Source organism: Malaclemys terrapin, chromosome 25 (assembly GCF_027887155.1).
Source record: "Malaclemys terrapin pileata isolate rMalTer1 chromosome 25, rMalTer1.hap1, whole genome shotgun sequence".
Lineage (NCBI taxonomy): Eukaryota > Metazoa > Chordata > Testudines > Emydidae > Malaclemys > Malaclemys terrapin.
Window position 1 is genome coordinate 1,212,771 of NC_071529.1, and position 26,559 is coordinate 1,239,329.

A 26,559-nucleotide genomic window follows, 5' to 3' on the forward strand; every position below is an offset into this window, starting at 1 on the left:
GGGTAAGAGATGCGTGACCGGCCAGAGCAGTAATTTGATCTATATACTTGTGAGGCATTACTGCAATCAGAATAGGGACTCTGGAAAGCAGAAATGACATAAGTGAAATAATGTGACTACTTACAGAAATAATGCAAGCAGGTATCTGTGTAACAGTAAGATGGAGTCTGGTGCACATCAGAACACCTGGACGTGAGATGGCTGACAAAGCAGCAAAAGAAGCGCTAATAAATGAGGTGGATATTATGCTATCCTTATGTGGACAAGAATTTAAAAGTGTGGCCACTTGCAAAGTGGAGCTTGCAAAGGAATGGCAAGAACTACACACCAAGGGAACAAAAGGATGACGGTTTTATGATATATGCTCCAAAATTGAAGATAATATATACTCTCCAGTAATGACAGAAAAAGTGATGTAGTCATTCTTAAGAGTGTTAACAGGTCATTGTGCCTTACATGAGATGTAAAACTTATTAAAAAGACAAAGATGGGCAGTGTAATGTGTGCAAAACCAAAGAAACAGTTGCTCGTTGTCACGGAGTATTGGGGGACTCAGGGCCCTGCACCCCCGGCTTTCTGCGATTCACCATGACTCTCAGCCAGCCAGTAAAGCAGAAGGTTTATTTGGATGACAGGAATACAGTCCAAGACAGGTCTTGCAGGCACAGACAACAGGGCCCCCCTCGGTTAGGTCCAGCTTGGGGTCCCAGGGCATCCCAGCCCAGCCCCCCTTGGGAGGTCAGAGCCATCTCTGCCTCCCAGCCATCTCTCCAGCCTGCTTCCAGCACTCTGCCTTCAGCGACCCCTCCCACAGCCTTTGTTCAGTTTCCCGGGCCCCGGAGTCACCTGGCCTCCAACCCCTTCCTGGGTTCTCATGTTACAAGCTCAGGTATGTTCCCTCGGGCAGACTCCCATCCCCCGATGCAGACCATCCTAGTCACACTCCTCTGTCAGCATTCACACACCCCAGCAAGAACAGTCCCAGTTCGTCACACTCATATTCTCTGGCATTGTGGGTAATATTATATTGAAAGAAAGTTTCTTTATGAAGAATTGAGCCAGCCTGGTGTTACTAGAAAGGGTTAAACATCCTGCAAAATAAATAACCATCAAAAGACATGCGGGGAGAGAATGTTTGTGTTTTTGTGTATTTACATACGTATGAGTAGGGTGGACAATGTAACCAACAGTCCCTGCCTATGCTGTATTCTGATAATTCAGAGGTCAAAAGGACATCCTAGCATTTAAATGAATTGTAAACACAGGATCTCTCGGTATTCATCTCTGTTTGAAATGTAGAGCAAATAATCTGTGAATGGTGGAGGAACAAGCAAATTGCCTTATGTTAATTCTTTAGCTAAGTACCAGTGATGGACCTCCTCCAAAGTCATCCTAATTACATTTTGAACTCCAACTTGTCAAAAAGGACATGAAATTGGATAAAAGATCGTTGGGTCCTGATTCTGTCATCTCAGATCTGCCTGAGGCTTCAAGGGAAGTTTGAGTCACAAGACTGAGGTCCCAGTTATGCTGGTCTGCCCTAAATATGAGATTTGGCCATTGAACTATAACCTATGAACTGAATTCTAAAGAAACTCTTTGCAACTACAAAGCTCACCATCTCTGCTATGAATCTGAACCTCAATGGATTGAACTCATGTCTGTATGTATACTGAGCTTTTAACCATACTCTCTCTTTCATTTTTTAATAAATTTTAGTTTTGTTAATAAGAATTGGCTGTAGCGTGTATTTGGGCAAGACCTAAAACATTCATTAACGTGGGAGGTGATGTGTCCGATCCTTTGGGATTGGCAGAACTTCTTCTTTTATATGATGAAATAAGATTTACAGAAATTTTCATCATAAGAATGGCCATACCGGGTCAGACCAAAGGTCCATCCAGCCCAGTATCCTGTCTGCCAACAGTGGCCAATGCCACGTTCACTCCCTCTGGGGCACCTAACAGGTAATCAAGTGATCCCTCTCCAGCCATCCATTTCCACCCTTTGACAGAGGCTAGGGACACCATTCCTTACCCATCCTGGCTAATAGCCATTAATGGACTTAACCTCCATGAATTTATCTAGTTCTCTTTTAAATCCTGTTATAGTCCTAGCCTTCACAACCTCTTCAGGCAAGGAGTTCCACAAGTTTACTGTGCGCTGTGTGAAGAAGAATTTCCTTTTATTTGTTTTAAACCTGCTGCCCATTCATTTCATTTGGTGATCCCTAGTTCTTATATTATGGGAACAAGTAAATAACTTTCCCTTATTCACTTTCTCCACACCACTCATGATTTTATATACCTCTATCATACCCCCCTGCCCTTAGTGTCCTCTTTTCCAGGCTGAAAAGTCCTAGCCTCTTTAATCTCTCCTCATATGGGACCTGTTCCAAACCCCTAATCATTTTAGTTGCCCTTCTCTGAACCTTTTCTAATGCCAGTATATATCTTTTTTGAGATGAGGAGACCACATCTGTATGCAGTATTCAAGATGTGGGCGTACCATGGATTTATATAAGGGCAATAAGATATTCTCCATCATATTTGATGTGGGTACCTGGATGGAGGCCTGAGGCTGGATCACTTTAAGGGAACTGTGTTATTGGGACTTCTGCGTAACCAGTAAGGTAATAAAGAAGCTGTTTTATGCTGGCTGGGTATTGGAATAGCCACTAGCTTTATGGGGATTGTCTGCCCCATTCTTTGCAGTTCACCCGAATTGAGTGACCACAGCTGGTTCCCCACTCGGACCCCAGTCACATTTGGGCTCAAAGATTTTCCCCTAACGGGACTAGTAAGAAAGTCAGGAAAATGGAGTAGTACAAAGGAGACTTGACTGAGTGAAAGGATATTTTAAAAAAAGGTTAAAAAGGAACGAGGGAAGTGGCAGTGATAATGGCACCGGATGAGGCGGCTGTGCCAACAAACAGACACAGAAGCGGGCTGCAGGGAGGGAGTTTGCAGTCACTCTTGGAGGGTCTCTCCTCTGAAAATCCTGCTGAAGAGGTGTCTAGCTCCTGGAAATGCTCTGAAGCTAGCATGGGATTGCAATACTGAGGAGGCAATGTTAAAACAGGGGTAAGGAGCCTTTTGCCTTGGGGATCACTGTGGGAGTGAGGTAGGGAGACCCCAGAATAAATCAGAACTGCACAAGTGTGTGGGTGCCCAGAGATTTTCTGAGGGGTCAGCTACTGGCCACTCCCCCAAGGTAGGACACAGTCCAAAGGTCCAACCTGGTTCAATACATCCTCTGGGCTTGTACACCGTGCCCTGCTGATTTGCCAGGCCTGTCTCAAGCTGGAGGATTATGAATTCTTGTGGAGTTAGGGACCAAATCCTCCCCTCATGCACCCTGCACTAGACCTGGACAGACAGATTTGGGGCAGGGAGAAAGTCCCTGCTCAGGCCATAAAACTACAGGGAAGCCCCTCTGCAGACTATTATAACCCTGAAGCTGCAGGTGCTCCTGCTGCTGTGGTCTCTCCCACCACCACCACCAAGTGCAATGGCCAAGCTGAACACACCATTGAAGAGTGCGGTTAGACCACACACACACACCCCCACACACACCCACACACACCCTTGCAGCACCCTCAGCCTGACATGTGGCTTTGCTCACTTGACTCACAGGTAACATTACAATATTTCTTAGACTCTGACGCCTGGAAATTGCAACCACAGGTAAAACAAAGCACCTTGTACAATGACGGCATGAGATCGACGTTTTATAGTAACTCTTGCAATTTTGCAATGCCCTGCATTGGTGGGGTTTAAGGCACTTTGCAAACATTCATTAAATCTCACAACCAGGAAACAGAAGTGAAATTACTTGTCTAGAGTCCAAGTGAACCATCTAGGGCCAGCTCTTGGGAGCTGAGGATGCTGAGAAGTGGGGGAAGAGAACCCCATAGTCCAGATCCCCACGCCTGGACCAGACTGCCGTCAGACATGTTAAGTAATCATATTCCACCCAGGGTTAAATTGAAGGCAAGATTCCTTTCACCCTGTAGACTAGCACTTCAATGAGTTGGCCTAAAACGTGGTTTTAATATGTCCATCCTAACTGTGCAATTACTTCATACCCGAATGTCTGGGGGCCTCCATCCATTACAGCTCCCCCTCCCCCTCCCCTGCAGCAGTTGCTGATCATTAATAACAGGACTAAAAAGGTAAAAGAAAGACGCAGAGTCAGTGCATTGGCAAGGAATCCATGCTTCACCTTGAGAAGTTTACAAGGAGACTCTGCTCATCTTGTCGTCTGTATTCAGACGGCAAAGCCATTAAGGCTCATGACCTTTCACTGCCCTTTGCAAACTTGAAATTCCAGGCAGCGTTTTGGTCCCTTAAAAAAAGTGAATTATGAGAGAAAATGCCTGAGGAGAAAGCACACCAGCCCACCAATTCCAGCAACTGCTGTGACCGCCACTAAGCGCACCAAGAGGAAATCCAGAGAGTCCTCCAGCTGGGAGTGCAGTCTCAGGACCTCCCTCCGCGTGCTCTCCCAGTCCCCGGAGTTGTCAATCACGTGGTCAGCTAATTTGCACTTCTCATCAAGCGGCAGCTGGGAGGCGATGCGCGCTTCTGCCTCTGCCTGGGCCAGGCCATTCCTCTTCATCAGTCGTGACAGCTGTGTCTGCGGATCACTACCGGGATGGGAATGAGAGACTCAGCGTCAGAGAGATGTCTGGAAAGGAGTGAGGCCCCTAATGCCTCCACACTGCAATTACAGGACACCGAGCATGGTCAGTGCTCCAGAGAACAGGATCCCCTCAGCCCTATCCCAGCCAACACACCTGGTGGGGAGTGATCCCGTCCCACTCTCCAATCAGACTACTTCAGCTCAGCACACGTGAGCCAGAACCTCCCTGGTTAAACATCTCCTTTCATACGGAACCTGCAAAACCAGCAGGATCCAAGGAACTGACCAGGTTTTTCTTAAAGGCCAGTTGAGCCAGCTCTTGTTGCATGGTGGGGTCACCACTGCTAGAGGGGGAGATTATACAGCACCGCCCCCAACACAAGGGGCAACCAGACAACATGGCATCAGCGCCACCCCCAGCTAGCTTGGGGGGAGTGCATCAGATCCCCTAGCCCAGATGACAGAGGTTTCTAGAGTCCCACAGAAAGTGATTTTTGTCCATTATTAATTAGCACTATTATTTAGTATGTGTGTGCTACACCCCACAGCCTACTAGCACCAAGGCCCTACTGGAGATCAAGGCCCCATTGTGCTGGGGGCTGCAAAGACACCTAGCAAGACAGTCCCTGCCCTGAACAGCTCAGTCTGATTAGGCAAGACAAACAAAAAGTAAGAGGAAATGGAGACAGAGACTCAAGGATTTCCTCCCAACAGACTATGGTCACACTCCCTGTTAGTATCCCTTTAATTCTTAACGCTGGCTCTGTATCTAGTCAGTCAGTATCCACGAGGATTGATTTGCTGAGTTTTAACATATTCCTGCTATTTGCAGTTAACTAGAAGGCTGCATTAACAAGGGCTGCCAAAATGACACTTGTTCTCCAGTTTCCTTGGCCCTCTGTGGCACTTACCTGTAAACCAGGACTGTGTGTTTCATGAACTTGGTTAGTGTGTTGGTCTCAAACAGCAGAGGAATGTCCAGAATCACATAGCGGTAGCCTGGATGAACGAACCAAGCCCCCCCCAAAAACAATATGTATATAAAATGGAAATACTACTACTTATAAGGTTTTCTTACCGAACCCCTTACCACACACTCTCTCCCCCGCCATTAAAAATGTGGGCAGAGAATTGTCTAGCTGCACAGTTACACTTTCCCCAGGGTGGCAGCTGCAGCACTTCGGCTCTTTTTGAGGAAGAGGAAAGCGAAAGTGTTTTTGTTCAAACTTTCAGACCAGAAGGTGAAAGCTTCAGAAAGTTGAGTGGCTGGAAACGGGAGGTTAGAATGGAAAACCTAATGCACCTTCTGACTAGAGCAGGCACTGCCATTTTGCTACATTATTAGAGGTGGAGCTGGCTGTGTTGTGTTGCCCAACACTTCCCAAATGGGCTGGAATTTCCCATGCTGGGTGTCTGCCTCCAGTTTTTTGGAAAGTTTTAGCAAAAATGGTTCAGCTGTTTCGGAGAATAAAGGTCAGGGGATATTTTTCAAAAACATTCACAGCTGTTTTGCTGAGAAGCTGCAGTGCTGCCATGCTTTGGCACAGGGACTGAAGATTGGGTGAGGTCACCCTGGGGTCAGGGATGTGCCCTTTCCTGTCCTCATGAAAATCTGGCATTTTCAGACTTGCAGCCTGACCAATTTGGGCAGTTTACACATGCTCAGTGGAGCTTTACTAAACACCCCTAGTCTCCCAACGTTCGGTCTGCACTGAAATTGCTCTATCTTGGCTACTGCAGGTGCAGGGTTATGGATGAGAACTCAGAGCAGGGAGACTGCACATGTCTACACAGCAGCTTCCTAGCATGGGCATATAGCTGTGCTAGCTCTACTCCAGCTGGCAGCATGGCCATGGCAGCCCAGGCTAGCCAGAGTGCAATCCCACCCGACCGCCATGGTCACACTACTGTTTTTAGTGCACTACCTTGAGCGGAGTTAGCACATCTGTCCACCTCTGCAGGGAAGAGCTGCACCCTGCCAGCTGCCATTTAGACAGACCCAGTCTCTCTCAGGCTCTCAGAACCCCCCTGCTGGAGTAACACTGACAGACCCTGGTCATCGGCAGGCAGGATCGAACCGGGACCTGGAGCTTAGTGCACGAGGCTCCACAGCACGAGCTAAAAGCCAACTAGCTCTTAGCTAAGGCTGTAGAGCAGACTCCATCTCTCTCTACGTGGGCTCGGTGCCACACCCCCAGGAGGCGTGTGGGTTACATTGGCACCAAGGCAGCATGGAGGAGAAGGAAGAAATATCCTAACTTGGTTTAAAGCAGTGGGGTGAAGAGTGGGGAGGAAGAGCACATGGACAAGCTGGAATGGAAAGGGGCCTGCTACAAGGCAGGGCTGATAGGAGCAAGGACAGGGACACGGCCTGTTACAACCTGAAACTGAACCCAGGATGTCTCAGTCCCAGCATTCCTTTGCTGTCAGCCAATAGCTGTGAAACCCACCAGCAGACTGTCTCGCTCATCCCCCTCTAATGGCTGGTTCACGTGGAGGATACCAACTTACTACTGCTACCAGTGACATTAACTCAAGGGGCAGAGGCCTATGCTAAGGATCTGACGGTTCCAACCCTGCTGATAATGCACATGATATTTCAGAGGGTTTGTTTTTTTTCTTCAACTTAGAAAGTTACATACAGACAAATATTAATGTTGCAAAGTCAAGTCCTTAAAAGTTAAGAAATGGCAGAATTTAAGATTAGCTGTGCATTATTCCTCTTGTGTTTCCGTCCTCCCTGCCTCTGTCTGTCTGTCCCCACCACAGCCAGCCCATTCTCCCTCTGCCCCCTCCCCAAGCCTGTCCCTCCTCCTGTTATTCCCTCCCTAGCCTGCCCATGCCCCCGCCTTGCCCTTGACCCACATTCAAATCAGTGGCTTTGTCTTTCTCCTCCAGGTTGCCTGGATGCCAGCAGGGAGGGAATGAAAGCACAGGGGAGAGAGTTCTGGTGCCCAGCACCACAGTGACCCCCAGCATCTGGAAAGAGCACGTTCAGGACAAATCTAGCTCAGTCACCAGCTGGAGCATGCTCAGTGAACTCTGTGGGGACGGCGTACGCTCAGTAAGGAGGGAATGTTTAGAGAATTTTGCTGCCAGCCTCTAACAAAGCTCTGCTGAGAATCTGCAACTGGCAATTTTCAGAGGTTTATAACTCAGCCAAACTTGGACGGATTTTCATAGATAACAAAAGGCACCTCTCTGACCCCTGCCAAATTTAAAGTCTCTGCTTCAAAACATGGAGGGTGCTGGAGCTCCTTAAAGCATTTGTAAGAATTTAACATGAGTACCACGGTGTATTTTTCCTTAACCTTACTGTTGGAAGTTCTGAACCATTTTTGCTGAAACTTTAAAAATAAATTCCAGCCCGATTCAGAAGTCAGCATGGAAAACTGCATCCCAAACGATTAAAGTTGGCAAAGTTATAAGCAACCAACCATAGAGACTTATGGTCAGTTAACATGTCCCATTATAATACGTATCCCTGCCAGTTCCACCTTAAATAGAGACAAACTCATGGTGGCAATTTCCACATGACCAACTGTATTTATTTTATACCTTAGAACACTTCTCCTGTACTCTGCCACTCACCTGTCTCCGAACCTCAGAGCAGTTTCCAAGAGCCACCTTTTCTATTGCTTAGAAGAAACAACCTGCCACAAACGTATTTCCTTATTTCCCTCCAGATGCCCCCCACCATTACCCCGCTACCCTGAAAAATACACTGGTCTGAGGAGCAGCAGGGGCTATACTCAATCCCGGCCTAGTGACAGGTTTAAGGTCCTCTGGAATCAGCAGCTGAGAACTTGACCCCTTGACGAGCAGGGAATCCCCTTTGCCCAGTGGGAGACGGGACTTCTAGAACCCCAGGGTTAGAAGGGACTGCAAGGATCATCTAGGCCAGTGGTCACCAACTGGTCGATCGTGATCAACTGGTTGATCCTAGTGCCTCTGCCAGTCAATCATGATCTCCGGCCAGCGGCGCAGGGGGGCTCAGGCAGGCTGCCTGCCTGTCCTGGCCCCATGCCGCTCCCGGAAGTGGCTGGCTGCTGGCATGTCTCTGCAACACCTCGGGGGGGGGAAGGGGTGTGTGAGGCGGCTCAATAGGAGCTGTGGGGGTGGTGCTCGCAGCACGGGCACCGCCCAGAGACCCGCTGCCCCCCTCCCCGCCAGGGGCTGCAGAGACGTGCCAGCAGCCAGCCGCTTCTGGGAGCGGTGTGGGGCCAGGGCAGGCAGGCAGCCTGCCTGAGCCCAGCTGTTCCGCCAACCGAGAGCCACCAGTGGTAAGCGCCTCCCGGCCAGAGCCTGCACCTTGCACCCAAACTCCCTCCCAGAGCCTGCACCCCTCACCCCCTCCTGCATCCCAATTCTCTGCACCAGCCTGGAGCCCCCTCGTGTACCCAAACTCCCTCCCAGAGCCTGCACCCCCTCCCACACCCCAATCCCCTGCCCGTGAAAGTGAGTGAGGGTGGGGGGAATGGAGTGAGCAGAGTGGGACTGCAGGGAATGGGCGGAATAGATCCTGGGTTGATCTTAAATTCAAAAAGTGATCTTGTACATAGAGAGGTTGAAGACCACTGATCTAGTCTAACCCCCTGCCAAGAGGCAGGATTTCTAGCCAGGCCTGGTTGCTGCACTAAGGTCTGCTGTCTTGCAACTTTAACTTACAGAACAGCTATTTTAGAACAGTTTTAGATGCTTCTCAAATTAATGAGTGTTGCCACCTGGTTGTCTAGCCAGTGCCCCCTTGTGGCCTATTAAACACGACTCAACCTGCCGCAGGTCCCCTGTGGTCAGCTGTCACCCCTCACAGATCCAGTACCATGGTGCCTTAGCCCTCTGTCTATGGCACACAGGAGTCTAATACCCGAGGTGGGGTAGAGTCCAAACAAAAAGGAAAACAGATGGACTGCAGATTCATCGGCAGACCCTTCTGCTCTGGCCTTGTCTCTACGTGGCTAGTCCCTTTTGCCAATCTTCCTGGGTCCACCCATCAAATGGCTTGTTCAGGTAGCAAGCTGCCTCAGGCTATGGGCTGAAACCAGGCTTCTGTGAGCGAAGAAGTAGCAGAGCTCTGCTCTCCTTCCTGGCCACCCTCAACTGGGCCTGTTAATTCCTCTCTCCAATCCTGGACGTTGGCTGCAGGGTCACCTGGGTCCACAGGAACGTCCTTAACCCCACGGTGCCAGTTCCCATCACAGTGAGTTATAATTTTTTCTCCTTCTAAGGCCTGTACAGTGGGCCCCATGGTACTAAGCCACCTGGCTTTACAGGAGGAAACATTTAATAAAAATTAAAAAAACCCACACACCAGTGGTCTTAAAAAGAGAGAGAAGCCCCGTGCCAGTGTGGAATGGACGAAAGGGTTATTAGCCCTGTATGGGTCATGTGTGTCATTCCATGCGAGCGTCTATAAACCCTTCATGCCATAACAGGCTCGCTCATCTGTAGATGCTACTGCATGGTACAGAAAACCTCAAGAAGATGTTTGGTAATTTTTGTTATAAAATAGCATCTAAATGGAGAAATCTATTTTATGTATTTCTCCACCTAGATGCTGTTTTATATCCCCTCTACCTATAGAGCAAGGTGGTTTTGTTACCGGGGGGTGGGGGCGGTGGGAGCGAGCAAGCGAGAGAAAATTAACAGTCTAAAAATGATCTAAAATAGCTTTTTTTTTTTGCATAGAAAAGTCATGGCTTTAAACTCTGGTCTCTTGGAGGGCAGAAGTGAGGCCTGTGTATTCCCTTGGGAAACCCTCTCCAATTGTGTAAATGCTCCTTTTTCCAGCTCTGCAAGACTGCAACTTATAAAGCTTTAAATTCACTGGGTTTCAGACCAGTGGAACCTGGGGGCAAGGAAGTGATTCCATATGTGCACAAACCCAAAACCTTAGCTAAAGCCCTTTGGCCTAAGACACCAAAAATAAATATCCCGAGTCAGTTACTGCTAACTAATTAAGACAAAATCATTTGCAAAATGATAGCTGGAGCAGTGGGTAAGGCTCCCCCCAGTGGCGTCATGAGCTCATTTAGATGCTCCTCTTTTATTTCCTTTGTCTATTTCTCCAGTTTCCTTTCTTGTCACCTTCCTTCATTGGCTTACTTTCTCCCCCTGCATCTCTCTCAGGAGAGCTTGGCTTCTTCAGCTCCCTAGCAAAAGGCTATTCAGCTGTCACATAGCTCACCCTTGATAAGCTCTGCAAACTAGGCTGATTCTATTAAGACATCCCTCTGTCTACACGGAGACCTCCGAAACAGCTGGTGATCTTATCTGGCATTTGACTAGACCAAGTCTGACAGCTGTATTTGTTATATTTATCAGAAGGAAAAGCAGAACTCCGGAAACCACAGCTGTCAACCCATTTTTCACCTTATCGAGTTTAAGAGAGCTTTATGGCTTTTAGTGAAGCAGGGGGTGGAGGGGAATAATATTAGAACATTTCAGAAGGGGTGACATTATCTCAGGAGGAATCTCTGAAGAAGCCATACAATGCTTCCTTCAGACCCTACAGATGTACTTTAAACCATATATGGGAGAAAATGTGAAGGGCAAAACTAAAAGGCAGGATTCTCTGAACAGGAACAATGGAAGGATGCCACATCGCTAAAGGCCACTAGTGACACAGCACAAAGGCAGTCACTCAACATTTTAGCTCCCTTTCTCCTCTAGTCCCTTTCCCTGCTAAAGGAAAAAACAACCAAATACAGATTGCTGGTCACCAGTGTGACCAGAAACCCTGATGTCCTAGGAGTCCATAACAATTGCTTAGTTTCTTACCTAGCACAAAGTATTTAAAGATCTGTTTCAGCATCTCTTTCTGGATCTTAGGATGAGTGATGGCGTTCAGCAGCTGCCGTTTTTCCGGGTGGGAGAAGATAATGTTTCCCAGAGCCTCCCGGTTTATCTCTCCACTCTCCAAGAGGATTTCACTTCCAAAGTTATGCACTATCTGCTGATAGGCTAAGAAGCGGGGCTGAACCACTGATAAAAATAAACAGCTGGAGGTTAGTGCCAATTCTGCATAACAGGAAGTGCTTACATCAGTGAAGGGTCTAAAATGAATCTCATTCATTGAACGACTGAGGTCTATTCCTTTCAAGGGAGAACACATCTGTTGACCGGCATATGCTGAAGCAAGGCTGTGGAACATCTCATCCTAGGGGTCTAAAAGCTACATGAGAACCAACTTTGAATCTCGTGCTGCAGAAACACATTTGCTAAACTTTTGTTCCAATAACACTTACATTTCTTCAGTACCAGGTACCCAAGAGATCAAATTACTTTGCAAACATTAATTAGCCTCATCATTCTCCTAAGAGAAAGCATTACCCCAATTTTATAGATCAGTAAAGTGGGAGAAAGGACTTGCCCCAGGTTACACAGCAAGTCAGTAGCAGAGCTGGGAAAAAACATGCAGAATCATCCTGATTCCTCACTCCTTTCTCCAACAAGTAGGTCTCAGAGGATTCTCGATTGGAAGGTTCTAAGGACAGAGGCCGTGTTTGGAACGCACAGTAATAATAAATGTTATTTCTGTTTGTTTCTTTTGAAAAGGGAAAACACTGCAGTGAGCACAGTTTATAATGTATAGTTATCAAGGGCCACAGTTTACATTTTGAAGGACCTTTCTACACGCATGCCTTAAGATGGTGGAGCTTTCTACACACATGCCCCTAGAGGGGCATGGAAGAACATTGGGGGGGGGGGCAATGCCAGGTGGCTCAGGCCAGCCCCAATGGGGGGCAGGGAGGGAGCGCCACCTCCTCCCTGACTCACCTCAGCAGGCCACCCAGCCTGTAGGTCAGTGCACTACCACACCGATTTCTGCCTCCGTGCCCAGCGCAGATTCCACCCCAGAGACGCCTGCATGTGCCTTCCCCCACCCTGAAAACCTGAGGGAGGAGGGGCAGAGGGGCATGTATTGGCCCTGCCCCAGTGGTGCAGCCTGGCTGCAAGATAGAAGCTGCCTGCTGCTGAGGGGGTGGGGGAGGGCGCGCGCGACTGGAAAAGTTTGCGCACTGCTGCCTTAAGACAGGACGTGCGATGGCCATAGATTTTGTTCATTTCCAATTAGGTGTTGAGTGGGGAGATTCATCTTGTTTTAACTGAAAACTCCTGCGCTGGATGAACAGCGTAGCTGGGCTCCCACAAGGGAGTAGTGGGTTACTAAATATCAAAAAGGGCTGAATATTAATAGGCTTAAGGTTTCCAATGTCATCAGAATCAAGCCATAAGGGCTTCTATAGAATACAACGTGAGATTCTTTATGATGAATTGCACATGAAAGCCTGTAGGAGGCCAATTCTCAAGAGCTGTTTGCAGCTTATTATAGACTAGTGTGATGTAAGGAAAGGATGTCATTTTAAAAAGTCATCGAAATTGCCACCCAGAGGATATAATAATAAAAAAAAGGAATTGGGAGAAGGCTGGGGATAAACTGAAGTGAAAAAAAAAAAATCAGTGTATATTCTATTTTCCTCTAATGATGCAGACCTTTCCACTTGATTGAGGCTCAGAGCAAGTTAGAAAGAGACATTTTTACTAAAATGAATTTCTTACTTGGGGAATTGTAATTTCTAATTCAGGGAGTTTCACTTAAAAAGGAAATCCAAGTAGTAAATAGAACAACAAAAAAAGCAATTGAAGAAAAATAAATTGCTTGGTGGAAAATTGGCATTGAACTTGTACAGTGGTTCGAAGTAGTATCCTGGCCTGTCAGAGGACTGATAGCAGCTCTAGCAGGCTCTCTGCCCCTCGAGAGGCACTACATTGCAACAAAACGTCAAAATAGCGCAGCTTTAAGATGGCTACTGAATAAGTTCTTCAATGACCAGAAAAATTGAGGTACTTAAAAAGGAAACCACCCAAGCGACATTGATTTCTAATTAATAATCCTTTGTACATCTGCCGTGCTAGCCATCGGCAGGCCTAAAAAGGGATGTACAAAAATTAAATCCCACGTGACCTGATGAGGTAAGTCCTATTATCCCCATTTTACAGAGGGAATGGAAAAAAGGGTTTCACCCAGGCCATCAGATCCCCTGAATCCTAGTTCCCAGCTCTGATGCACTGGCCTTGTTTTGTAGGTTGTTTCCATATCAACAGCAGAAACACCCGGAAAGTGTTACAGATTCCCAGGCACGTACATTTTGGTGCAGTACAAAATAAAACTGTGGTTTGAGTAGAACTACAGCCTTCACTGAAGGCTGATTCTGGTCTCTTATTAGGGTGCATTTTTAAGGTGAGAATTACATTTGGGGGGTCGAACTATTCGGGATCTTAACAAAAAAGCACCCACCAAACATATATGAATGAAGGCTGAAATTCTCTTCTGAGAGTATTGGTAACATTCACCAGTCACTGAAGCGCCACCAGCAGCCCCTGACAGATATAGAGTTGGGTCATGGTAAATTTGGTGGTGGCTGGAGGGAGGGAGAGTCACAGATTTGCAAAGAGAACTTTGTTCAACTGTCTGTAAAGGAGTGTGTAGCGAGGTGCTTACCCCGCTCCTGCCTGAGGGGTTTAAAACAGCCCTAGCAGAGAGCTAGGGCAAAGGGAAAAGCTACTGGGCTGATTGGGGAAGTAGCCACAGCTGGGCCAAGCCCCAATCAGGCCCTATATAAGAGGCTGGGAGCCTGGCACTCAGAGTCTCTCTCTGCCTTCAGAGAGAGAAGAGCCTGGCTGCAGGGAGTTAGACAGGGTGTCTGTAGTGGAGCGGGGCTGGGGAAAGTCGGAGGAGCTGGGGAGCTCCAGCCTGGAAAGGCCCAGGCTGCGGCCTAAGTGGTACTGGGGGATGCAGAGGGCAGCCCAGGGCTAGGCCAAGGCAGCAGGTCCAAACCCAACCTTGCTGATGATGAGTGGCCTATACTGCAGTCTGCCCCAGAGAGTGGGGGCTAGTTGGTGACTGGCAGTGGCCTTATCGTGAGGTGGGGTTAGTGGGTGGGGGTTCCCCAGGGAGAGGAGACCTAGTGTGTGGCTGCCAGCACCCAGAGCAAGGGGCACCAGGGTCCTGGGAGGGACACAGGAGCTGAGGAGGAGAGAACGAGTTGGATCACTGGCCTGCAGAGGGCGCTCCAGAGGCTGGTGAGCTAATTCCCTGGACGACCAGCAGGAGGTGCCGCAGGGGTGAGTCCGGACCTCTACGGAGTGTCTCTATAAAGCAGTGGTCACTGCACTATGTTCTAGAAGTACAACACCCAGCGTGAAATCTCTTAGCAGTGTGTGTCATTAAGATGTGACTTTTGATGAAAAATGTATCCTGTTTCCAATCCCCGAGACAGCCAGTCCACACATCTAGTCTTAAATAGGGGAAGCAAAAGGTAACAGTTCTTGACTGAACACAGAGCACCCTCTGCTGTCTAAACTCCAAAGCAGCATCAGCAATTGACTCCAGATTGTCAGGGAAATACAAGAAAAGATCAACTACGCAAAACTAACCCTGTCTGGCAATAACATCGGCATCAATCACTGCACAGCCCAGTTCCCGGAATACTGCCACTACTGTGCTTTTTCCTGAAGCAATTCCACCTGACAGTCCGACCAGGAACATCCTGCTCTGGAAAAGAAAGAAAACAAAGTAAGACTGGGTTTCATTAATTCTGTACATGCACATCTCTGTCCTAATTCAAAGAGGATCAGACTTGTATTTCTATGGCATGTTTTCATTAGAGATCTCAAAGCACTTTATGAACATTAAATTAATCCTCACTATCCTGGGAGGGAGGGATAGCTCAGTGGTTTGAGCATTGGCCTGCTAAACCCAGGGTTGTGAGTTCAATCCTTGAGGGGGCCACTTGGGGATCTGGGGCAAAATCACCACTTGGTCCTGCTAGTGGAGGCTGGACTCTATGACCTTTCAAGGACCCTTCCAGTTCTAGAAGATGGGATATCTCCATTTATTATTATTACCCTCTCTTTGAACTACATAACCTCATTTTACACACGGGGGAACTGAGACAAAAATTAAGGCCAAGATCTTTTAACATCCGCTAATTCTGTATGCACAATCTGAGTCAAGCAGCATCTACATTTTCAGAAGAGCTGAGTATCTGCAGAGCCAGTTGGCTCACTGGAATTGTAGATGCTCAGCACTTCCAGAAGCTAGGCCCTAAGTCTCAAAGGAGGACTACCAAATTAGTCAACACTTCTGAAAATTTCAGCCTAAGTGACTTGTCCAGGATTATAACAAAAAGCAGTGACAGAAATGGGAAGAGGATTTAGCCCGTCCCCACTCAACATCCAACCCCCAGATGATGAACTTTGTGGATGGTCAGGGAGAGCATCTCAGGTGGGATGCACCAGCAGAGAGGCTGCCTCTAACATAACAAGTACCCACACCACGTTGAGCCTTAACATATGAAACTGCACCAGCAAACTAACGTCGAGTCAGTGCTATCTATGGCAGATGTGCAGTGTGCTCTCTGCAAGAGGCAATAGCAAGGCAGCTGGCTGTCACCTTCTACACTAACTGAAGGTTCCATATGTCTCAGGGCAACTATGGAGAGTTTATTGTAGTAATCCAACCTATCTGCTCAGGACTACGAATCTCACTGGCACCCACGTTACTTTGCTAACACATTAAACATTCAAAGATGTAGTTTGTTTGTTGCGAGTTAAGCTTAATACACAACTCCATTCTGATCACCTCGTCCAGCTGCCTATCTAGCACAGGCCAGAGAATTTCACCCACTGATTCATGCATCAAGCCCATTTATTTTAGTTGAACTAGAGCATTTTTATTTAAAAAAAAAAAAAATCCAGTCTTGATTTTAAGGGATGGAGATTCCACCATACCCCTAAACACTAATGAATAATTACACTCACTGTTAAGAATGTGTGTCTTATTTTTAGTCTGAGTTTGTCTAGCTTCAGCTTCCACTCAATCTTCTTATGCCTTTGTCTTCCAGATAAAAGAACCACCTACTATCAGAAATATCCTTCCCTTTAGGTCTCTATGGATTACGATTCAAGCCATTGAATCTATGGATTGATCTAGGCTGAGGTTGATGGTAAAAATGTTGGCATATTGTGGGGCCATGCAGGTACCCATAGCATGGCTGACTTAGAACAACGCTTCCTTAGCTCTCGTCCCCTAACGCCCCTACTCTACTTGCGCTACATTGATGACATCTTCATCATCTGGACCCATGGAAAAGAAGCCCTTGAGGAATTTCACCAGGATTTCAATAATTTCCATCCCACCATCAACCTCAGCCTAGATCAATCCACACAAGCGGTCCATTTCCTGGACACTACTGTGCTAATAAACGATGGTCACATAAATACCACCCTATACCGGAAACCTACTGATCGCTACACTTACCTACATGCCTCCAGCTTCCATCCAGGACACACCACACGATCCATTGTCTACAGCCAAGCTCTAAGATATAACCGCATTTGCTCCAATCCCTCGGATAGAGACAAGCACCTACAAGATCTCTATCAAGCATTCTTAAAACTACAATACCCACCTGCTGAAGTGAAAAAACAGATTGACAGAGCCAGACGAGTACCCAGAAGTCACCTCCTACAAGACAGGCCCAACAAAGAAAATAACAGAACACCACTAGCTGTCACCTTCAGCCCCCAACTAAAACCTCTCCAGCGCATCATCAGAGATCTACAACCTATCCTGAAAGATGATCCTTTAATCTCACAGATCTTGGGAGACAGACCTGTCCTCGCTTACAGACAACCCCCCAACCTAAAGCAAATACTCACCAGCAACCACACATCACTGAACAAAACCACTAACCCAGGAACCTATCCTTGTAACAAACCCCGATGCCAACTTTGTCCACATATCTATTCAAGTGACATCATCATAGGACCTAATCACATCAGCCATACCATCAGGGGCTCGTTCCCCTGCACATCTACCAATGTGATATATGCCATCATGTGCCAGCAATGCCCCTCTGCCATGTACATTGGCCAAACCGGACAGTCTCTACGCAAAAGAATTAATGGACACAAATCTGACATCAGGAATCAAAATACTCAAAAACCAGTGGGAGAACACTTTAACCTGTCTGGTCATTCAGTGACAGACCTGCGGGTGGCTATATTACAACAGAAAAACTTCAAAAACAGACTCCAACGAGAGACTGCTGAGCTAGAATTGATATGCAAACTAGACACAATCAACTCCGGTTTGAATAAGGACTGGGAATGGCTGAGCCATTACAAACATTGACTCTATCTCCCCTTGTAAGTATTCTCACACTTATTGTCAAACTGTCTGTACTGGGCTAGCTTGATTATCACTTCAAAAGTTTTTTTTCTCTTAATTAATTGGCCTCTCAGAGTTGGTAAGACAACTCCCACCTGTTTATGCTCTCTGTATGTGTGTATATATATCTCCTCAATATATGTTCCATTCTATATGCATCCGAAGAAGTGGGCTGTAGTCCACGAAAGCTTATGCTCTAATAAATTTGTTAGTCTCTAAGGTGCCACAAGTACTCCTGTTCTTTTTGTAGGAGGAAGAGTAAGTGAATTTCAGTCCAACAGAGTTTTGCAATCTGCTCATGTTTAGCTCCTCTGCACTTCTTTGTTCAAAGGACTTTTAAATTCCTTCCAGTGCAGAAATAGTAAAATATACTAAGTTTGATGTGTACCATAACTCATCACCACACTGGAAACCACCCCCCCAAAAAAACAATACAGGCAGCAGAAGGAATACAAATATATTTCTAGTAAATTATAAGCATTCTTTGTGCTGTGTACTGTGGTTATTCTTTGGAATTATTACAGAGAAGCAGCTATTTCGACTAGAAGGAACCTCAACTCTACCTCAAATAACTCTCCATTAAACAACAAAGACATAGTTAATGCCCAGTAACTTCCAATTACTGTATAACAGTGGTTCTCAAACTGTGGGTCGGGACCCCAAAGTGGGTCCTGCCCTCTTTGGATGTGGTTGCCAGGGCTGGCTTAGACTTGCTGGGGCCCCGGGGCTGAAGCCCAAGCCCCACTGCCCAGGGCCAAAGCCAAAGCCTGGGGGCTTCAGCCCTGGACAACAAGACTCAGGTTGCAGGCCCCCTGCCTGGGGCTGAAGCTCTTGATGCCCGGACCAGTGGGGCTTGGGCTTTGGCCTCCCCAACCAGGGCAGTGGGGCTTGGGTCCCCTCTCCTGGAGTTGTGAAGTAATTTTTGTTGTCAGAAGGGGGTCATGATGCAATGAAGTTTGAGAACCCCTGCTGTATAAGGATGCTGCTTGAAGTGGGGTTGATTGTCCACTAGATGTCACTCTTCCCTCCATTAAAAAGCAAGTGAAGCTATGCCTATAAACCAGGGGTTCTCAAACTGGGGTCAGGACCCCTCAGGGGATCATGAGGTAATTCCGGGAGGGAGCGGGGTCGTGAGCTATCAGCCTCCGCCGCAAACCCAGCTTTGCCTGCAGAACTTATAATGGTGTTAAATATATAAAAAAGTGTTTTTAATTTATAAAGGGGTGGAGGGGGGTCACACTCAGAGGCTTGCTATGTGAAAGGGGTCACCAGTACAAAAGTTTGAGAACCACTGCTATAAACCTACTAAGCTTACATTTATATAGCACCTTTCATTCAGAGGGCTCACTAAGATTGTTTTCAAACTTTACTAGCCATCTCCAAACATTGTGTACGTACGTACGTACACACACACGCAGCCACCTCTCAAGAGGGACGTGTCCATCATGTACCAGCACAAGTTACCACTGATCAGCAGTACAAACACAATGAAAATTAACAGATCCAAATGAAACCTACAGAAGGAATTTAAGGAGGCAGAATATAATTATCCAAGAGAGTTTGATCAACACATTGGTATTAATTTAGTTGTGCAAAAAAGAACTACAGAGTCCTTAATAACCATAAGTGGTTCATCTCCTCTGCAAATCTTGGCTACTTACCTATTAAAGGGTGTCACTGGATGTGCCTTTTTCCCTTTTTGCTGGTGATCTGTATGTGTATCTCTCATATAGATAAAATTTCATAGTCCTGCAAATGGGACGTAGAGAGGCAGGTTGTGAGCTAGTGATGTCAGAGGCCTGATGGGTGGGTTCCAGAAGATTCTGTGGCAGTTGGAGGCAACTCATCGAAGGGAGAAACTGCCAGGCTGTGACATGAAGGAAGCCCATACCAGATGCCCTGCATAACTACTGCCCTGAAACTCACTAGTTCTACTGCTGTTAGTACCCAAGACAGTACTCATGCATCCCGATACTGCTTGGAACGAGAGGCAAGTGCACGTTGCTACTTGTTCTTCCCAAAAGCCTAGGAAAGCAGACTGGGTCAGGCAGGCCATGGAGTAATAAGGAAGTCAGAGACAGAAAGATGAATAGTGAAGTCAGTTTTTCACAAGACTCTGACAAGTCACCTTGTCGCCAGTTGAGGAAGACTGAACCATGCACTCCTACTTCAGGGGGCTTTGGATCAGGACATTAGGGCCTAATTCTCCATGCCCTTGAACCCTAGGCCATCACTTACATAGATAATGGAGCAAGTAATTAAGGAAATCATCTGCCAACACTTGGAAGGTGGTAAGGTGATAGGGAATAGCCAGCATGGATTTGTGAAGAACAAATCATGTCAAACCAATCTGATAGCTTTCTTTGATAGGATAACTAGCCTTGTGGATAAGGGTGAAGCGGTGGATGTGGTATACCTAGACTTTAGTAAGGCATTTGATACGGTCTCGCATGATATTCTTATCGATAAACTAGGCAAATACAAATTAGATGGGGCTACTATAAGGTGGGTGCATAACTGGCTGGATAACCGTACTCAGAGAGTTGTTATTAATGGTTCCCAATCCTGCTGGAAAGGCGTAACGAGTGGGGTACCGCAGGGGTCTGTTTTGGGACCGGCTCTGTTCAATATCTTCATCAACGACTTAGATATTGGCATAGAAAGTACGCTTATTAAGTTTGCGGATGATACCAAACTGGGAGGGATTGCAACTACTTTGGAGGACAGGGTCATAATTCAAAATGATCTGGACAAATTGGAGAAATGGTCTGAGTTAAACAGGATGAAGTTTAACAAAGACAAATGCAAAGTGCTCCACTTAGGAAGGAAAAATCAATTTCACACATACAGAATGGGAAAAGACTGTCTAGGAAGGAGTACGGCAGAAAGGGATCTAGGGGTTATAGTGGACCACAAGCTAAATATGAGTCAGTGTGATGCTGTTGCAAAAAAAGCAAACATGATTCTGGGATGCATTAACAGGTGTGTTGTGAGCAAGACACGAGAAGTCATTCTTCCGCTCTACTCTGCTCTGGTTAGGCCTCAGCTGGAGTATTGTGTCCAGTTCTGGGCGCCGCATTTTAAAAAAGATGTGGAGAAATTGGAAAGGGTCCAAAGAAGAGCAACAAGAATGATTAAAGGTCTTGAGAACATGACCTATGAAGGAAGGCTGAAAGAACTGGGTTTGTTTAGTTTGGAAAAGAGAAGACTGAGAGGGGACATGATAGCAGTTTTCAGGTATCTAAAAGGGTGTCATAAGGAGGAGGGAGAGAACTTGTTCACCTTAGCCTCTAAGGATAGAACCAGAAACAATGGGTTTAAACTGCAGCAAGGGAGGTCTAGGTTGGACATTAGGAAAAGTTCCTAACTGTCAGGGTGGTTAAACACTGGAACAAACTGCCTAGGGAGGTTGTGGAATCTCCGTCTCTGGAGATATTTAAGAGTAGGTTAGATAAATGTCTATCAGGGATGGTCTAAGCAGTATTTGGTCCTGCCATGCAGGCAGGGGACTGGACTCGATGACCTCTCGAGGTCCCTTCCAGTCCTATAATCTATGAATCTATGAGGTACATGCCACTGCTTCCGGGAGTCGCGCAGAGTGGAGCAAGCACGGGACCCCGCTTCCCAACTGGAACCCCAGGACCCCTCCCCAGCGGGAGCTTGAGGGCCGGATTAAAACGACTGGAGGGCCAGATGCAGCTCCTGAGCTGTAGTTTGCCCACCCCTGCCCTAGCCTGTGCTATTTGGGTTACTGCAGTGGAAAGAGACTGAAGGATTGGTGTTGAAAGTGTAACCAGGTGGTATTTTGGTTGCTCTCATGATGGTACGGTATAAAATATTTTATGCAAATGAGTTAGGGATGAGCACATAACCTGGATACCAGAGAGTAATCCCCACCATCACATACTAGATACACAAACAAGTTTCCCCCAAGAACAAATTTAAACAAACTAGCATCTAAGAAATCTCAGAAAACAACAGCTTCTATCTTATTCATATAGTGCAGCTGTAGCCGTGTCGGTTCCAAGATAGAGAGACAAGGTGAGTGAGGTAATATCTTAGAACAACTTCTGTTGGTGACAGCTTATGCCTCTCATCAACAGAAGTTGGTCCATTAAAAGATATTTACCGCACCCACCTTTTATCTTATGCAGTCAATTGACACACAAAAAATGTAACAATCCATTTCTATCACAGCTATAACTGTTTTAGTGAATGCCAAATCTAACCTGTATATGTAACCTGGGACACCAAGGAAGGGAGGAGGGATAGCTCAGTGGTATGAGCATAGGCCTGCTAAACCCAGGGTTGTGAGTTCAACCCTTAAGGGGGCCATTTAGGGATCTGGGGCAAAATCAGTACTTGGTCCTGCTAGTGAAGGCAGGGGGCTGGACTCAATGACCTTTCAAGGTCCCTTCCAGCTCTAGGAGATAAAAAAAAAAATCTAATTAATGGAGATGTCCTAAGACAAAGTTCAGGCAGTGTGTGTTGGACTGGCCACTTGGTCTTAGAAGAATCATAGGGCTGGGGATGAGAGGAAAATCATGACATGAAGAGCACAGTACTACTGGCCTTACCCTTGGTGTGCAGTTGAATAAGCACTGGGTGATAATTGCAGATGGGTTTTAATAGACATGGGTATTACTACAAGTTTTCATTTATCTAAAATGAAATATCCTTTGCTCCTATAGTGCCAGGACTTTCACCTTAATTGCCACATCACTTTTTCAAATTAATTTCAAGTTTGGCTGATAATGGACTGTGTTGTTAGATGCAATGTACTGTTTCAATTAGCTATTAATAAGATGTTTTTAAAATACCGACGTGAATCACTGACTTTGAACTGAAATTCAAAATGGAGTACATGAACTCTAACTTTGAAAAAAGAACAGGAGTACTTGTGGCACCTTAGAGACTAACAAATTTATTAGTCTCTAAGGTGCCACAAGTACTCCTGTTCTTTTTGCGGATACAGACCAACACGGCTGCTACTCTGAAATCTAACTTTGAACTCCATCTTTGAGAGGGGACTTATTTACTACACAGACTTTAGCTTAAATCAGTCAGAACAGTTTTTTCCCGCCAAGTCCAACCCTCAGTGTTCCATCACCTCAGAACTCCCCCCGCCAAAAAGGCTTTTTAAGGTCTTGTTCAGCGCCTGCGCGGGGCTGTCTATTCCAACGACAGTTCATACACGGTCGGGTCTTCGCAGAGCTCCAGAGCTGAGATCAAAGAACATCATCTATCCCGTAGTGTGTTTGAGGAAGAGGAGTCCTGTCGTCATTCCTATATCCTGCATTTCCTGGTGTCCATCATCCCAGAGGGTCTCCTCACCAGCGACGAGAACCATCAGTCGTCTGGACTCCCCAGTGTTCCTCCTCAAGGACTCTAAATCAGTCCAAGAGTTGTAGGTCCTGGGCATCACACCTGTACGTGACATCTGCTGCATCAGAGCAATCAGAGAAAGGTTTCCGTGTTGGGGTATTGTTTATTGTTTTGTAGAATCCCACGGGAGGGTTTATGGGCCTGAGCTCCAAGCTCTCCGAGTCAGTCACTGATCCACTATTTTACTGATTTATGGTTTTGCTGTTTCACTGTGTTATTCTTGTATTTCTCCCCCTCCATTCACCCTAGTTTTTCTGTACCTTTTATCCCTAATACACTTACCTTTATTTGCACCATATTATCTTGTCTTTTCTTTATTTTATTATATTTTATGGGTAGCTAAATCCACCAGTGACAGACACAGAAGGGAGCCGAGTCTGCAGCTTCTGAGAAAAGGGGCTTTCCCTGTTATATCTTCCCTCTACCATCTCTCTAGTATTTCCTTTGAAGCGTTACCTCAAGGGGAAGAAGGTAAGAGCGTCAACCTTTTAGACTTCCATAAGGTGCTTGATTTAGTCCTGCTTGGTGTTCGGATTAAAAATTTACCACCATACAAAAACAATGTAGGCCAATGGTTCTCAAACTTCTGTATCGCTGACCCCCTTCACACAGCAAGCCTCTGAGTGCAACCTCCCTTATGAAGTAAAGACACTTAAAATATTTAACACTATTATAAAGGCTGGAGGTAAAGCATGGTTATCAGCCCTGTACAGCATTGCGAAGGACTTTATTGAAAGGCTGTATCCATTTCTTGTGTCCACACTTTAAAGAGGATGTTGAAAACAGGAAAAGGGTCAGAAGAGAGCTCCTAGAATGATGTGAGGTCTGGAAAGCCTGCCTTATAGCGAGAGACTAAAGAAGCTTGATCTATTTAACATAGCCAAGAGATGACTTGACCATGGTCTAGGAGTATACCACTGGGGAAGAGATTTCTGAACATAAATGACTCTTTAATCTACCAGAAAAAAAGCATAACAAGATCCTGTGGATGGAAGTTGAAGCTAGGCAAGTCAGACTATAAATAAGGCACAGTGAAGGTAGTTAGTCATTGGTGCCACTTACCTAGGGATGCAGTGGATTCTCTATCACTTGAAGTCTTGACCTGTAGACTTGATATATTTCTAAAAATATATATATATGCTATAGCTCAAACAGAAGTTATGGGCTTCATGCAGAACTTTCAAGGTGAGATGACCTGAATTAACACAGGCCATGACAGCTTAGAGCAGTGGTCCCCAACGCCGTGCCCGTGGGTGCCATGGCGCCTGCCGAGGCATCTATGTGCACCCGTGCACTGGCCAGCGGACGAGCATCCGCCGAAATGCCGCCAACAAGCAGTATCATCCAGAGGCGTCGCCGCCTAAATTTGGCGGCAACGCCTCTGGATGACGCTACTTGTCAACGGCGACGCCTATTGACGTTGCCGCTTCTCGGGGGCATTTCGGCGGATGCTCGTCTGCCGGCCATGGTCTGCGGTAGCTCATCGTCTGGCGCTTGCCAGACAAAAAAGGTTGGGGACCACTGGTTTAGAGGATCATAATCACAGAACGGGATAATCATAATCCCTTTTGATCTAAAATTTTTTATTTTATATATACACACACGAATTGGTGACTATTGATTCCATGGTCCCTTATCACACAACGCACGGTCCGCTCTAGGGATGGGCCCAAACCAAAATGTTGGATCTTAACGGGTGAGCAGTTCAATAGTCAAACTCTGAAAGGCCAGCCCATCTCCATATCGCTCATCCCATTTTATTTTTTAAAAGGGAATATCCTGATTCTGATGGGATTGGGTACCTGGACTCTGAACTGGGGGGAGGGGGGGTGCAGAAGCACCAGTGAATGGAGATGGATGAACAGGAGGGGGAGTTTCAAAGTGAGCAGGGGCAGCTGGCAGCAGCGTGGGAAGGAACAGCCCAGTAGTTTCTACTTCCATCCCGCTGGTAGTTCCTTGGCAGGTGGTGGCCCGGCCCCTGTCCCCTCCCCCAGCCTGGTGGCTTTCACCCCATGCAGTCACCACCCCGCTCCTGGCAGCGGGGGTGCACATGCTGCAGCCCCCCCCCGGGTGGCCAGAAGGAGGCAGTAGGCGAGGCCACTCCCCGGGAGCCGGCCCAATGGGGTGCACCGCTCCGGCCATTCCCGCCCCTGCGCCAGGGCCTGCTCGCGCCTCTCCCAGGCACTGCGGGGACCATAACCGAGATCTCGCCCGGGGGGCAAAGCGGCTGCCCCGGCCCAGCCCCCGCCGAGCGGTGATCACCGGCAGATGCGGCCCAGGCCCCCGCTTCCCGCGCCCCTCACCCGTCCGCTCGCGCTCCCTGGGCCCGGCTTCCGCCCCGCCACTGTCCCGACCTTTCATTGGCGGAGAGGAACCCGGCCCTCCCCGCTCAGCCAATCATGGCCACTCTTACTCGGCTCGTCCCGCCCGCCGGCGCCCAGGGAGGGGCGGGGCCGCGGGTCTGTGGAGTATGGGTGTGAGTAGCGGGGGGGAGGATGGGGGTCAGAACGAGGCTCAAAGCGGGGGGTTCTGGGTATAGCCGGGGCCTACAGTGTTGAGGTTTTAAAACAAGCCGGCCCTGGGTCTGTGTCTGGATCCACAGGGACCTGTATCTCTGCCCAGCTTCGTGGCCCAGGAGGCTGCACAGAGATGCAGGGGTCTGTCTACCTGGATCTGACTGCAAGAGAGAGGTCTGTTACTTTACACTTAGCCAGCATAAAGAACACAGGGCAGGCAGGATGACTGCTGGCGCTCTGCTCAGTGCACAAGTGTGCTGTGGCCATCTACGCACGCTGCAATTGGCCAGAGCTGCCCTGAAAGAAGAAAAATGCAATATCGGATGCGGACAGGCACAAGACTGTGTGGCCTTTGTACCTCTGTTTGGGGACAAAGAAAGCATGCAGTTTACATAAACGATACAACCAAAGTAGATATCTTTATACCATACATGATAGAAGGTTTTCCATATTCAGGGCATGTCAGAAGTGATGCCACAAATAATTCCTAAACAGATTTCTCCTTCTGCCTCTGAATAGGTCCCCTCAACAACTGAAAACCTGAAGTAGGAGATTAAAAACCTTCTCAGATGGGTTGAGGGTGAGATAGTTTTGATACTAATCCAATACCTCACCTCCTGTTAACTGCAGCAAGCAGTCTTAGTCTGATAGTCCATCTTTTACTACGCCTGTTTAAATAATTTGTCCAACTAGTCTAGTGTCCAGTTGGCAATTCCTGATGCTTTTGAGAAAGGTGAACCATCTCCCCAACCGTAACGTACTTCCCCATTCATTGCA

The 26,559-nt window shown here is 47.1% G+C and overlaps 1 protein-coding gene across 3 annotated transcripts; it reads right to left on the reverse strand.

Moving 5' to 3' along the window:
- Positions 1–607: 607 nt before the first annotated feature.
- DCAKD (dephospho-CoA kinase domain containing) lies at positions 608–25,654 on the reverse strand. 3 transcript variants are annotated; one of them, XM_054014573.1, is made up of 6 exons: positions 25,570–25,606; positions 24,329–24,387; positions 15,085–15,202; positions 11,425–11,628; positions 5,556–5,643; positions 608–4,648 (listed from the first exon to the last, which is right to left on the reverse strand). In XM_054014573.1, the coding sequence occupies exons 3-6, from the start codon at positions 15,194–15,196 to the stop codon at positions 4,363–4,365; spliced, it is 690 nt and encodes a 229-aa protein (XP_053870548.1). In that variant the 5' UTR covers positions 15,197–15,202; positions 24,329–24,387; positions 25,570–25,606; the 3' UTR covers positions 608–4,362. The 3 variants fall into 3 exon arrangements, with proteins under 3 accessions (XP_053870548.1, XP_053870549.1, XP_053870550.1); XM_054014574.1 differs by lacking the exon at positions 24,329–24,387 and having other exon boundaries at positions 25,570–25,654; XM_054014575.1 differs by lacking the exon at positions 24,329–24,387 and having other exon boundaries at positions 15,085–15,197; positions 25,570–25,594.
- Between the last annotated feature and the right edge of the window lie 905 nt (positions 25,655–26,559).